The following is a 14,888-nucleotide window of genomic DNA, read 5'->3' as shown; positions in this document are numbered from 1 at the left end:
CATGTTCCGACTTTTTGCAACCCCATGATCTGTCCATGGAATTCTCTAAGCAAGAATACTGGAGTGGGTAGCCATTCCCTTCTCCTAGGCATCTTTCCAAACTTACTATACAACCCAGCAAATCATTCCTAGGAACCTACCAAGAGAACTGAAAACCTGCTTTTAATATGAATGTTGATAGCATTATTCATAATAGCTAAGAAGTCACAGTAATAAACACCCACAACTAGTGAATCAATAAGCAAATTGTGGCACATCTATACTAGGGAATCAGTTCAGTTCAGTTCAGTAGCTCAGTCATGTCCAACTCTTCGAGACCCCGTGGATTGCAGCACGACAGGCCTCCCGTCCATCAACAACTCCCAGAGCGTACCCAAATTCATGTCAATTGAGTCAGTGATGCCATCCAACCATCTCCTCCTCTGTCGTCCCCTTCTCCTGCCCTCAATCTTTCCCAGCATCAGGGTCTTTTCAAATGAGTCAGTTCTTCGCATCAGGTAGCCAAAGTATTGGAGTTTCAGTTTCACATCAGTCCTTCCACTGAACACCCAGGACTGATCTCCCTTAGGATGGACTGGTTGGATCTCTTTGCAGTCCAGGGGACTCTCAAGAGTCTTCTCCAACACCACAGTTCAAAAGCATCAATTCTTTGGTGCTTAGCTTTCTTCACTGTCCAACTCTCACATCCATACATGACTACTGGAAAAACTGTAGCCTTGACTAGATGGACCTTTGTTGACAAAGTAATGTCTCTGCTTTTTAACATGCTGCCTAGGTTGGTCATAACTTTCCTCCCAAGGAATACTAGGGAATACTATTTAACAATAAGGAATGAACTACAATTAATGTAACATGCCAAAAATCATTGAATTTTATTTTTCCAGAGCAAAACTGGGAGAATTCATTTCCTTGTCTCTTTTGGACTTGCTGCTGAAACAGAACCTTATTTTACCTTTATTGATCATCTGCTCCATTCTGGAGCTTACTTAGATATTGCCCAGTGAACTCCGTTTTTAGTATTCATGGGCCAGCAGTCTTTAGTACCATCCCCTTAGCCTAAACAGAAAAGATCCAAAATTGTAAGTGCTTCATTCTGTTTCAACCAAGCAGAAAAACAGATTCTCATAGGAAGATGCAGTTTAGACCTGGAAAGCAGTCCCCCCCCCCAAAATCATGAAATTTTGACTGTACTTTAAATGGATAAATTGTATGGACAACAAAACAACAAAGCTGTTTTTAAAAAGGAATGAACTACTGATGCATGCTGTAACATGGCTAAACTTCAAAAACTTTGTGCTAAGTGAAAGGAGACATAAATGACTGCATGTTGTGTAATACCACTTACATGAAATATTTTCTTCTCCAGAGATGTTAACATTTGAAAAAATTTGCATCTTAGAATATATGAAATACAGCAGTTGTGGTAGAGGTGGCAGAATTGTCAGTAGTATTTAGTATTCATAATTTTTCTTTAATATTGCCATACTATCTTCTAGCAGGTTTATTAAGGTATAGCTGACATATAAATTGCATATATTTAAAATGTACAATGTAAAACTTTTAATGTAGGTTTGCATATGTGAAACTGTCACCACAATCGTTATAATGAAAATATCCATTATCCTCATCTGTTATCCTTCTCTCCCTCCTCTGTCCACTCCTCCCCTCTTTTTTGGGGGAGGGCAGTCTTATTTCTTTCACATCATAAATTACATTTAGATTCATCCTTGTTGTTTAATTATAAAGTTAAGATTCTTTTCTAGTTATCTATAGTTTGAATTTTCCCATGCATAGTTTTACTTTAAACTTGCACTATTCTTCCAATTATAGGTGGTAAGCCAGTAGTATTTAAATAGATAATATTTCTTGTACAGAAATAAATTCTACCACTTAAAGTTAATCTGAAATTATGTGTCGAAGTTTAAACACTTTCTGGTACCAAGTTATGAGAAACCATAACAAGCGAGGTTGAAATTTCTCTTACTAATTTAAAAACCAGGGTAGGCAGCTAATTTTCTATGAATGGTTTTACCAGTTCAACAAGTGTGGCAAGGCAATTAAGCTTTTTTGCTTCTATTTATCTCTGATTGTACTATACTAAAATTATCTGGAAAACTAAATGATGTTAGACTAATGTGCTCAGAGGTCCCTGTACCCTTATACATAGTGAAGTAAGTCAGAAAGAGAAAAACAATATACTAATATTGTTAGTTGTTATTGTTACTAATAATACTAATATATTAATGTATATATGTGGACTCTAGAAAAATAATATTGATGAACCTATTTGCAGGGAAGGAAAAGAGACACAGATGTAGAGAATGGACTTGTGAACACGGGGGAGGGAGAGAGTGGGACAGATGGGGACAGTAGCATCAGCACACACACACTCTCCGGTGTCGGCGGGGTAGCTGGTGAGAATTTGCTGAGTAGCGCAGGGAGCCTAGTCTGCTGATCTGCGATGACCTGGAGGCGTGGGATGGGGGAAGGAAGGAGGCTGAGGGAAGGGACATATATATAATTATGGCTAATTTGCCTTGTTGTATGGCAGAAACCAACACAACATTGTAAAAAATTTTAAAAACTCAATAAGAAAAGAATAAAGTTGTGTTTTTTTTTAAGTTTGTTTCATTTGCCTGTGAGTAATTACATTTTTTGTTTGTTTCTTTTCAGACCAAGTGTTTATTTAGCTTGTTCCGGGATACTGGCCATAGTTTGATTCAGAATAATAAAGTAGGAGGAATCAATTCTCCAGTGTCTAAACCAGTTGTTTCTAAGAACCTGAAAGAGGATAAAACAGTCAAAGAAAAGGATATGGAAGGAAAGCCTAGGCCTGGGGATGTGGTAGGTTGTTGAGAAGTTGATGATTTTGCTGGTTTTGTTACCTTGCAGAGGCTTGCACTGATTTCTCTTTTGATGAATTGCTTCACTTTAATTGACATTTTGATGCAACATAATGGTCCTTGCTCCTGCTGTTGTGGAGACCATGTAAGAATTGAATTTTTGATGTGTGCTTATTTTCTTTCAGCAAGTACCTAGTATAAAATCTCAGAGCTCAGATACTCCTTTGGAAATTGAACCTTCCCTTTCCCACAATCCAGAAGGACAGGTAACTATGCATGAAGAGTTTGAAAATTAAGTTTGAATCTATCAGTCCTTTACTAAGCAGGATTGTATCATATAGTGGAAAATGCTCAGGAAAATTCATTTTTTGAGTAACCATCCATATTTGCCATGACTAGCTTATGACCTTGAATAAGGTCATGTCTTTGTCTTGTTGAGACTCTAAAATGAGTGGATAATTTCAAGATTGTAATTTCAAGATTAATTTCAAGGTCCTTCCTAGCATTAAAAAATTATGTCTCATTAATTATGCTTATTAAGCACTATTAGGGATGTAGAGATATATCATCTGCAGCATTTATTCATATGCTTTCAGGACACTCAACACTCTGGTGGGCAAAACAGACTGGTACATAACTAACTGTAAGACAGACACTTGATGAATGCTGCAGAAGAGGTATAAACGAAAGCACTGTGTGGACTCAGGAGTCAGATGAGGCAGTCTCAGAAGTCTTCAGGAATGGGTGGCATCCAAACTGAGCAGTGAAAGATAGAGAGAGCCCTCTGCCAAATGGAGATGGGAGGAGAAGAATTTCAGCATCAGAGAGTAGCTTGAGTCAAGACACAAAGAAGTTAGCAGAACTCAGGGTGTCTCAATTAATTCAGTGTATGATATAGAGCAATGGCAACCCACTCCAGCATTCTTGCCCGGAGAATCCCATGGACAGAAGAGCCTGGCAGGCTATAGTCCATGGGGTTGCAAGAGTTGGATACGACTTAGCGACTAAACCACCACTACCATCATGATATAGAGAAATGAAAAGAAAGTAATGGTCTAGAAGGAGGTGATAAAGAAGAGAGAGACTGAGTTGGGATTTAGAGATGCTTTGAAAAGCTTGCTGAAAAGTGTGGGTTTCATTCTGTGGATGATGAGGGACTCTTAAGCCTTATCTTAGAGATGCACATTTAAGTTTTTAAGTTATGTAGAAATAGTACTCATGAGTGTATCAGGGCAATACTCTTGCCAGGATATAGAAAAAAGAGATTGAAGTTGTGGTAGGGGATTCAGATGTCAGTGTATACATTTTTCTTATAGTACAGATGAGTGTTAATGATAGTTTAACCTAGGGACAGGGTTGTAGTCAACAAAGTAAAAAACCCTCAGAGGCAAGGTATGAAATTTGACAACTTTGGGTGTTGAGGAATAAAAGTTAAAAATAACTTGGGTTTCAAGCCTCACTTTCTGGAAAGATGACAGAATCATTAGAGAAAAATAAAGATAGTGGTTATTATAGGGGAATGATAAGTTCAGTTTTGGACCTGATATATTTAGGATGCTGGCAAAAATCTAGGTAGAAATGTCCCAGGTTGAAGTTTATAGACGGTACTTAGGAGGGTGTGAGTGGGAATATCAGAAGGTTATGAGATTATTTCTGCAAGACTCCTGAAAGATGTTTGCTAGAAGAAAGAATGGCATTCACTTAAAAGAATTCTAGGAATAGTATTGAACAAATTAAACAAGATTTCAACAGGGGTAGATGTTTTCAAGAATAAAATTGAAAACCCTTTTCTGCAAGAGATAACCACTGCCACTATTTTTTAACAAATATTTATTTATTTATATACTTATGGCTGCCCTAGGTGTTTGTTGCTGTGTTTGGGGTTTTTCTAGCTACGGCAAGCTGGGGTTACTCTTTGTTGCAGTGTGCAGGCTTCTCCTTGCAGAGGCTTCTCTTTGCCCTTCTGCATGTGGGATCATTCCAGATCTGGGATTGAACCTATGTCCAGTGCATTGGCAGTCAGATTCTTAACCACTGGACCACCAGGGAAGCCCCCCCACCATTACTATCTTTCTTTCCAGTTATTTTTCTATGTAAAAAATATTTTAAGTCAAAATCACACTATGTATAGTTAAATATACAATTTTCTCATTTATGTTGTGAGCATTATAGTACTAAAATTTTTTCATGAATATGTCTTTTCCTGGAAAGACTAAATTAGAGAAAAATGTCTTTACAGCAATATGTAGAAGCAGGGACTTACATTGTGTTGGAGCTTGAACTGGACAAAGCCTTGGTTCCGAAAAGAATGCCAGAGGAACTAGCCAGAAGGTGTGTGGTGATGGTTCTCCTACTTGTTTTGCAAGACAATTTAGGTGACTTCTTTTAAAGGAAGTCATTTTGCCCGCATAATTATAATTTTTCTTGGGTTAAGCAGCAGACAGTTTTCTGGGTGTTTTTTTTTTTAAATGAAGTCTTTTTCGTTACTTTTGTCTTCTTTTAAAAAAAGCTGTATATGCCAATTACAAAAATATTGAAAATTTCAAGATCAGCAAGAAAAAGAAATCAACAAGAAACTGTCTAAAAATACCCAGATTTCTTTCTACTCACCCAGTGATAACCCTTTTTAACACCTTGGTATTTATCCTTCTGAAGTTATTTTAAGTCTCGTATTACACACACACACACATACACACACACACACACACTCCTCTGATATATGTAATTTTTTAGAACTATTTTTATATTGTACCACAGTGCTTTGATTGTGTTTATAAGAAGTTGTCTGTTTCATTAAGGTTATCCAATTTATTTATTGGATAAATAAATTATATATAATTTATATATAATTATATATATAATTATTCATGATATCCTTTATTATGGATAATATGGTATAGTTATTCATGGTACCCTTTATTATCTTTTTTATATATATAAGATGGAGAATAATGTCTCCATATATATGAGGAATCCCTCTACATTTCCTCTCAATCCTCATGCCATTTCCCTACCAACACCCTGCACCCCAGGCCTAAGCAATCACTTATCTACTTATTATCTGTATAAATTTGCCAACTCTGGAACATTTCATTTAAGTGGAATCATACCAATGTGGTCTTTGTTGACTGGCTTCTTTCATCTAATATAATGCTGTGAAGGTTCATCCAGAATGCAGTGTGTATCAGTACTTCATTTCCTTATTGTTGAATAGTATTTCGTTCTATGAATATACCACATTTGGGCAATTTATTCTTATTATAGCATTCTGTAATGATTATATTAAAGTGGAAATCAATTCATATAACTCCTCTCTTCAGAAGCTACCAGTGACTCCCATCATACTCTGAGTAAAAGTCAGAGTCTATAATGACCTACATGGGGCTGGCTATGTATTCTGCATGCATTTTCTCCTCATTTTTTTTGGTCTAGCCAAAGTGGCCTCTTATTGCTCACACATGCCAGGCATACTCTTGCAGCAAGGCCTTTGCATTTGCTGCTTGCTTTTCCTGTAATTTCCTTCACCCCAGATATCTACATGACTTGTTCCCTCACTTCTCTCAGGTCATACTCAAGTATTATCATCTCAGTGAAGCTTTCCCTGGTGAAATATGCTCCCCAACTCCACTACTCCCAACCCCCAACATAGTTTGGGAAACTATGTTATTTTTCTGTGTGGAACATATCACTAACATATTTATCTTATTTATTGTCCCAACCAACTAAAATGTAAGTGCCACGAGGGCAAGAATTTTTGTCTTTGTTTAATACTGTATCCCCAGCACCTGGAAAAATATCTGGTGGATAATAGGCACTCAATGTATATTTTCAATGAATGAATAATGTTGTCTCTGGAGAGGAAACTGGGTGGCTAAGCAAAGTTGGCAGGAGACCATTTACTATATATTGTTTCATATCTCTTAAATTTTGAATCATATGGATATATTATCTAATAACATAGATAAAATTAAAATTAGGAGTTATGAGCAAAGTCTAAAATTACATAGAACCTGTTCTTACTTTTCTTTTCTTTTTGGCCATGCCACGTAGCTTGCGAGATCTTAGTTCCCCAACCAAGGATTGAACCTGGGCCACTGCAGTGAAAGCACCAAGTCTTAACCAGTGGACCACCAGGGAATTCTCTCATATATAGAGCCTATTAAAGAAAAATTGGATTTGTGAATTTTTTGGTAAATTTCAAGACAGTATAGTATACCTAAGTAGGAATCTGAAACTATAAGAAGGAAGAACTATAATTCCATTTGTGTGTGCGCTTAGTCGCTCAGTCTTGTCTGACTCTTTGCAACCCCATGGACTGTAGCCCGCCAGGCTCCTCTGTCCATGGGGATTCTCCAGGCAAGAATACTGGAGTAGGTTGCCATGTCCTCCTCCAGGGGATCTTCCCAACCCAGGGATTGAACCCAGGTCTCCCACACTGCAGGCGGATTCATTACCAAGTGAGCCACCGGGGAAGCCCCTAATTTCTTTTGGGTTCTTGTAAGAACTCCTGAAAATGGAAGGTAAAAGTTTTGGTGGAAGTAGTTTAACAGTGATAAAATGTATTTTCTTATTCACTGTAAAGTTTTTTTTTCTACCATAAAGTTTGATATATTTACTGTAGCTTAATGCAGTCTTATAAATTATGATCAGGAGTATACTTTTTATCCTTATTGTTATTCAGTCACTCAGTTGTGTCTGACTTTTTACCCCATGGACTGTAGCACATCAGGCTTCCCTGTCCTTCACTATCTCCCAGAGTTTGCTCAAACTCATGACCATTGAGTCAGTGATGCCTTCCAACCATCTCATCCTCTTTCGCAGCCTTCTCCTCCTGCCTTCAATCTTTCCCAGCATCAGGGTCCTTTCAAATGAGTCAATTCTTCACATCAGGTGGCCAATGTATTGGAGCTTCAGCTTCAGCATCAGTCCTTCCAATAAATATTCAGGGTTGATTTCTTTTAGGATTGACTGATTTGATCTCCTTGCAGTCCAAGGGACTCTCAAAAGTCCTCTCCAGCACCACAGTTCGAAAGCATCAATTTTTCTTACTGGAGAGGAAAGATCTTCCACTTGTTTGTACCATTTATATTCCCAAAACTGTGTGTTTTCAGAGACTCTACCAAAAATCATAACAGCTACTGTTAGTAGCTTCATAAAGCTACTAAAGTCAAAACACCCATCTGTTTCTAATGCCTGAGTCATGTAGCTTCTTGTGTACAAGAGGTTTTTTAAAAATGTATAAGTGTAAAGCTTGGGCTCAAATTAGCCAGAAGTGCAACTTAGCTACTTTCCAGGTAGCTATTTAGTGGCTTCCTACCTTCCTTCCTAGTCCACGGTTATATGCTGTTCTGAAGTTCACATCTAGGTTCTCACATGAGATAATAGCATAGTGGTCGAGTGTGATGGGCAACTGACCTTTGATATCCCTCACCCAGACCTTTGGATGTGGGAAATAAAAGAACATACATCTGGATATAAGAAAGTTTGTGTGTTTCTTTTCTGATACAGGGTCAAGGAAATGATTCCTCCAAGGCCACCTCTTACCCGTAGGACAGGAGGAGCTCAGAAGGTAAGTGCCAAAGCCAAGGTGAAACTCTGAGATGTTGAGTGCACCCACTTGAAAATAGGGCATGGGCTCTTCAGTATGTTTTCCAGAAGGGGTGAGAAATTGTAGCTTCAAATATTTTCCCTCATGCTTCCTTCTGACCAGTGGCATCCAATGAATAGCATACAGTGTTTAATCTTTGGCTGATGGTTTCTGAGATGGGAAGAAATGGGCAATTTATACCTAAAGTATTATGAATGTAAAACCCAATCCACTTTCAGACTTTCATCCCATGTCTTGATATCTCTGAGGCCCCTTTACCAGACATTTTGTATTTTTCTAGGCGGTGAGTGACTACCACATGCAGATCAAGAACATTTCTAGAGCCATTCTGAATGAATATCACAATATGTTTGGAAAACAAGTAGTCAAGACTGGGAATGATATAGATAGTGAAACCCTGGAGGAGCAGAAGTGCCAGCTCAACTATGAACTTAATTGCTCTGGAAAATACTTTGCTTTCAAAGAACAACTCAAGGTAAATATTAATTTATTAAGCCATGGATTTTTATGAAGTATCTTCTCTGCATATGTAGTTATCATTTCTTTTCCAGTTATGTTCAGCTTTTCTCTACCTTTCTTGCTACTGGTACAAAGACCTATGTTCTCTATGACAGGCTGTCTAGAGACATTCTTCCACTCCTATATAGTCTTGGTGTGGTTCAGTATCCATACTGAGTGTAAGCTTGTAATAAACTAATTCTTCACTTGAAGTTAGGCCAGATGTCGTGTTGCATTAACAGGCAGACACTCTGTACCTGGTGTTGATTCCATGACAATTTTCTTCTTCCCATTGCAAACCTTTTCCTAGCCTATAGAATCACTAAGATTTGAGAAATATTTACTTAATAAGAATTTCCCAAATAATAATGGCTAACATTTATTGAGTATTTGTTATATACAGACAAATTTTTAAATACTTCATATTTTACTAATTTAATCCTCACAACAACTATAAGAGAAAGGTACTCCTCATTTTATAGATAGAGAATTGCAGTATTTAGTTGGTTAAATAGTTTGCCCAAGATTACAGAGCTAGTAAAGGTCAAAGATGGGATGTACATTCAGGCAATCTGGCTCCAGACTCAACATTCTTATTTGCTACAGGCTTATTTGCTAAGCCTCTCTATATACATTTATTATGTGTCCTAAACTGTACCAAGCAGATACAAAGAAAGTATGTGGAAATAATAAAGTGAAAAACAAATGATACCCATGGAGACAAGAGGCTATTCTCAGGTGGCATAGGCACATCTCAGTTTGATTCCTGGTTCTACTATTACTAGCTGGATGACCTTCTTTACCTGTTATTTCTCTTTGGCCTCTCAATCCTCTTTTGAAGTAAGATAGGAATACCAGAAGTACGTATCCATTTAATAAATGAGGAAACTGAAATACCAAGTGTAAAATAATTTATGAGGTTGTACAGTGGCAGGATTAGAACCAGGATTCCATTGTTCAGCCTCTCAAATCAGGCCTTTCTCCTTTTCTCCCTTGAATCATGTTGCCACCATGAGAAACATAATGCATAAACATAATGCTAAGGTTTTTATGACTCTCTTTGCAAAGTGTGAATCCTGTATTGACCATATTGATGATGATGGTAATGTCATGAAAAGAATGATGTCATGAAGACATACTTTGATGTTATGCAAAGTATGTTGATTGGGAGAAAATCAGAGAACCAACAGTCTAGTAGTCACCAAGGAAAATCAGTTCACCTTCTGGATTTCTGATGAGCTTTAGATCAGAAGCTCAAGGGAGGTATGTGCTGTTAGCATGCTGCTGAACTGTGCTATCAGATGGTGATACGTGTCTCTTGCAGCACGCTGTGGTAAAGATTGTGAGAGAGAAGTACTTGAAGACAACGTCATTTGAAAGCCAAGAGGAGCTGCAGAAATTTATCAGTGAGCTATATGTTTTCTTGGTGGATCAGATGCATGTGGCCTTAAACCAGGTAGGTGCTTTAGAACTAAGCACTCGTCCTTTTCTCTTTAGGTCATCAGGGTCTCCTCTGAATAATTCCTTTCTTCTTTCCTCTTTTCTTCCTTGACTCCATAGACATTTATTGGGGTAGCTGCTCTGTGGTAGGAATTGAAAACACAAAGATCAATGAGAAACTGCCTAACTTATAAGACTAATTTTGGAAAAAATAAGGGGGTATCCTCTTTCATGCAATCTCAAAAACTACAGAATCATCTCTCTTCGTTTCCAAGGCAAACCATTCAGTATCACGGTAATCCAAGTCTATGCCCCAACCAGTAATGCTGAAGAAGCTGAAGTTGAATGGTTCTGTGAAGACCTACAAGACCTTCTAGAACTAACACCCCCCAAAATTGTCCTTTTCATTGTAGGGGACTGGAATGCAAAAGTAGGAAGTCAAGAAACACTTGGAGTAACAGGCAAATTTGGCCTTGGAGTAGAGAATGAAGCAGGGCAAAGGCTAATAGAGTTCTACCAAGAGAATACACTGGTCATAGCAAACACCCTCTTCCAACAACATGGAGACTCTACACATGGACATCACCAGATGGTCAGCACTGAAATTAGATTGATTATATTCTTTGCAGCCAAAGATGGAGAAGCTCTATACAGTCAGCAAAAATAAGACCACGAGCTGGCTGTGGCTCAGATCATGAACTCCTTATTGCCAAATTCAGACATAAACTGAAGAAAGTGGGGAGCACGACTAGACTGTTCAGGTATGACCTAAATCAAATCCCTTATGATTATACAATGGAAGTAAGAAACAGGTTTAAGGGACTAGATCTAATAGGCAGAGTGCCTGATGAACTATGGATGGAAGTTCGTGACATTGTACAGGAGACAGGGAGCAAGACCATCCTGAAGAAAAAGAAACGCAAAAAAGCGAAATGGCTGTCTGAGGAGGCCTTACAAATAGCTGTGAAAAGATGAGAAGCCAAAAGCAAGGAGAAAAGGAAAGATATACCCATTTGAATGCAGAGTTCCAAAGAATAGCAAAGAGAGATAAGAAAGCCTTCCTCAGCGATCAATGCAAAGAAATAGAGGAAAACAACAGAATGGGAAAGACTAGAGATCTCTTAAGAAAATTAGAGATACCAAGGGAACATTTCATGCAAAGATGGGCTCAATAAAGGACAGAAAATGGTATGGACTTGACAGAAGCCGAAGATATTAAGAAGAGGTGGCAAGAATACACAGAAGATCTGTACAAAAAAGATCTTCATGACCCAGATAGTCATGATGATATGATCACTCACCTAGAGCCAGACATGCTGGAATGTGAAGTCAAGTAGGCCTTAGGAAGCATCACACGAACAAAGCTAGTGGAGATGATGAAATTCCAGTTGAACTATTTCAAATCCTAAAAGATGATCCTGTGAAAGTGCTGCACTCAATATATCAGCAAATTTGGAAAACTCAGCAGTGGCCATAGGACTGGAAAAGGTCAGTTTTCATTCCAATCCCAAAGAAAGACAATGCCAAAGAATGCTCAAACCACCGCACAATTGCACTCATCTCACACGCTAGTAAAGTAATGCTCTAAATTCTCCAATCCAGTCTTCAGCAATACGTGAACCGTGAACTTCCAGATGATCAAGCTGGTTTTAGAAAAGGCAGAGGAACCAGAGATCAAATTGCCAAGAAGCAAGAGTTCCAGAAAAACATCTATTTCTGCTTTACTGACTATGCCAAAGCCTTTGTGTGGATCACAATAAACTGGAAAATTCTGAAAGAGATGGGAATAGCAGAACACCTGACCTGCCTGAGAAACCTGTATGCAGGTCAGGAAGCAACAGTTAGAACTGGACATGGAACAGCAGATTGGTTCCAAATAGGAAAAGGAATATGTCAAGGCTGTGTATTGTCACCCTGCTTATTTAACTTATATGCAGAGTACATCATGAGAAATACTGGGCTGGATGAAGCACAAACTGGAATCAAGATTGCCGGGAGAAATATCAGTAACCTCAGATATGCAGATGATGCCACCCTTATGGCAGAAAGTGAAGGAGAACTAAAGAACCTCTTGATGAAAGTGAAAGAGGAGAGTGAAAAAGTTGGCTTAAAGCTCAGCATTCAGAAAACTAAGATCATGGCATCTTGTCCCATTACTTCATGGCAAATGGATGGAGAAACAGTGGAAACAGTGGCTGACTTTATTTTGGGAGGCTCCAAAATGACTGCAGATGGTGATTGCAGCCATGAAATTAAAAGACACTTACCCTTTGGAAGGAAAGTTATGACCAACCTAGACAGCATATTAAAAAGCAGAGACATTACTTTGTCAATGAAAGTCCATCTAGTGAAGGCTATGGTTTTTCTAGTGGTCATGTATGGATGTGAGAGTTGGACTATAAAGAAAGCTGAGCGCCAAAGAATTGATGCTTTTGAACTGTGGTATTGGAGAAGACTCTTGAGAGTCCCCTGGACTGCAAGGAGATCCAACCAGTCCATCCTGAAGGAGGTCACTCCTGGGTATTCATTGGAAGGACTGATGCTGAAGCTGAAACTCCAATAGTTTGGCCACCTGATTCGAAGAGCTGACTCATTTGAAAAGACCCTGATGCTGGGAAAGATTAAGGGCAGGAAGAGAAGGGGACGACAGGATGAGAGGGTTGGATGGCATCACTGACCTAATGGCCATGGGTTTGGGTGGACTCTGGAAGTTGGTGATGGACCACAGAGGCCTGGCGTGCTGTGGTTCATGGGGTCACAAAGAGTCAGACACGACTGAGCAACTGAACTGAACTGATGCCAGTTATATCTTCATAAAACTGGGGAGAAGAGAGAAATTCTGAAAAGTTTTTATTGTATTTGGCAATAAAGAGTCTCTTGTTAACCTTTACATAGCGGTTTTATTGGTCTAATGATTAGATCCAAATTGTAGTGAATTGAGGAGTAAATGAATGATTAGAAAGCAGGTGGGAAACCTTCAAGAAGTTGGAAGATAAAGGGAAGAAGTGGGAAAGTAGTAGCTAGAAATTAGAGATTTTCTTTTTAAGATGGAAAAGTGTTTAGAATGTCCTCAGGTTTAGGAAAAGGAGTCAGTAGATTGAGAGAAGTTGAAAGTTGAGGGGAAAGAGGGGACAATCAATGGCAAACTTGGGATATACAAGTGGAAAAGGATCAAGAATTTAGATGTAAGGATTAGCCTCGAAACAGAGGAGGATGTGATACCTCTTCCTCTGAGGTTGAAAGGAAAGACGTACAATGGATGCAGGAATAAACAGTTTAAGGGCTTCCCTTCTTAACCACTGGTGGTTAAGTGGTTAAGAATCTGCCTTGCAATGCAAGGGATGCCGATTTGATCCCTGGTCTGGGCAGATTCCACGTGCTGTGGACCAGCTAAGCCTGTGCACCACAGCTGTTGAGCCCCGCACTGCAGCTCCTGAAGGCCCGTGTGCTAGAGCCTGTGCTCCGCAACAAGGGAAGCCACCGATGCGAAGCTCACACACCGCAGTGAGGAGTAGCCCCTGCTCTCTGCAACTAGAGAAAGCCCACATGTACCAACGAAGACCCGCCACAGCCAAAAAATTAAGTAAATCTTAGAAAAAAGAGAAACAGTTTGGTTGTGGGATTCAAAAGTTGAAGGATTTTTTTTTTTTTTTTTTGCCTATTAATTCCTATTTCCTCTGTGAAGTAACATCTTTACTAAAAGTGAAGGGAGTGTTGAATGTAAAGTTTGAAGAGAAGAAAATTTAGATACTGCCTAGCATAATGGAAAATGTTGCAGAACAAGGACAAATACATAGATGTTGAGAGTATTAAAGTATTCAGCTAAGACCATATGGAGTTTTCTTCAGGCTCAATTAGCAGCTTCTGCCTAAGAAGGAAGAAGTCAGATTGTAGGATTCTTTTGATTGGGGAGTTTTCTGAGCAAGTGCAGGAAAAGGACAAGGATGCCCAGGACTTGAATGTGCTGGTGAGAGAGCAGTATGAGTAGATAATCATGAGGTCCAGGCTTATCCATTTGGGAAATTATAGGCGTATTGGAAGTCAGCAGTTTTAAGGGGAGTAAATGACAAGAAGGCAGAAGGCTTGTAATGTGGGTATGGGGAGTGGATATTAGCGGTAAAATATTTCTGGTTTGGGCATAGGAGCATGTTGCTCTAGGGATTTGGAGCTCAGAAATAACAGAGTACAGAGGCATTAACAATGATCATTAACAAATTAACAAAGCTCTCTTTGGCCCATCTCAAACTTAACTTCACTGTTCACATTCCTTAATAACTCTCCTTGTTAAAGTCAGTGATATAAGTTTTATTTCTAGTCAAGAAATCAGGGAAGGGGTCTTCCCTGTCCCTAGCCTCTGGCCCAAGTGATTGCTTATTATACCAGACCTCCTTTCCTATCTGGGTATAAAGGATATGTTATTTTTCCTTCTACCTTTCTGGTTATGTCTAAAATGTCTCCTTGGTAGAATCTGTCTATATATCCCACTGAAAATATAGATG

At 38.8% G+C, this 14,888-nt stretch overlaps 1 protein-coding gene across 4 annotated transcripts in view; it reads left to right on the top strand.

Annotated features, from left to right (window-relative positions):
• CFAP70 (cilia and flagella associated protein 70) overlaps positions 1 to 14,888 on the top strand; it is an 80,822-nt gene that overhangs the window by 34,160 nt on the left and 31,774 nt on the right. For all 4 annotated transcript variants that reach the window (XM_020894935.2, XM_020894946.2, XM_020894915.2 and 1 more), the window contains exons 11-16: positions 2,674 to 2,844; positions 3,029 to 3,109; positions 5,083 to 5,174; positions 8,352 to 8,412; positions 8,732 to 8,926; positions 10,274 to 10,405. In XM_020894935.2, the coding sequence (XP_020750594.2) occupies positions 2,674 to 2,844; positions 3,029 to 3,109; positions 5,083 to 5,174; positions 8,352 to 8,412; positions 8,732 to 8,926; positions 10,274 to 10,405 (732 nt within the window). The remainder of the gene's footprint in view (positions 1 to 2,673; positions 2,845 to 3,028; positions 3,110 to 5,082; positions 5,175 to 8,351; positions 8,413 to 8,731; positions 8,927 to 10,273; positions 10,406 to 14,888) is intronic.

Source organism: Odocoileus virginianus, chromosome 7, assembly GCF_023699985.2.
Source record: "Odocoileus virginianus isolate 20LAN1187 ecotype Illinois chromosome 7, Ovbor_1.2, whole genome shotgun sequence".
NCBI lineage: Eukaryota > Metazoa > Chordata > Mammalia > Artiodactyla > Cervidae > Odocoileus > Odocoileus virginianus.
This window is presented reverse-complemented; position numbering and strand designations above follow the sequence as displayed.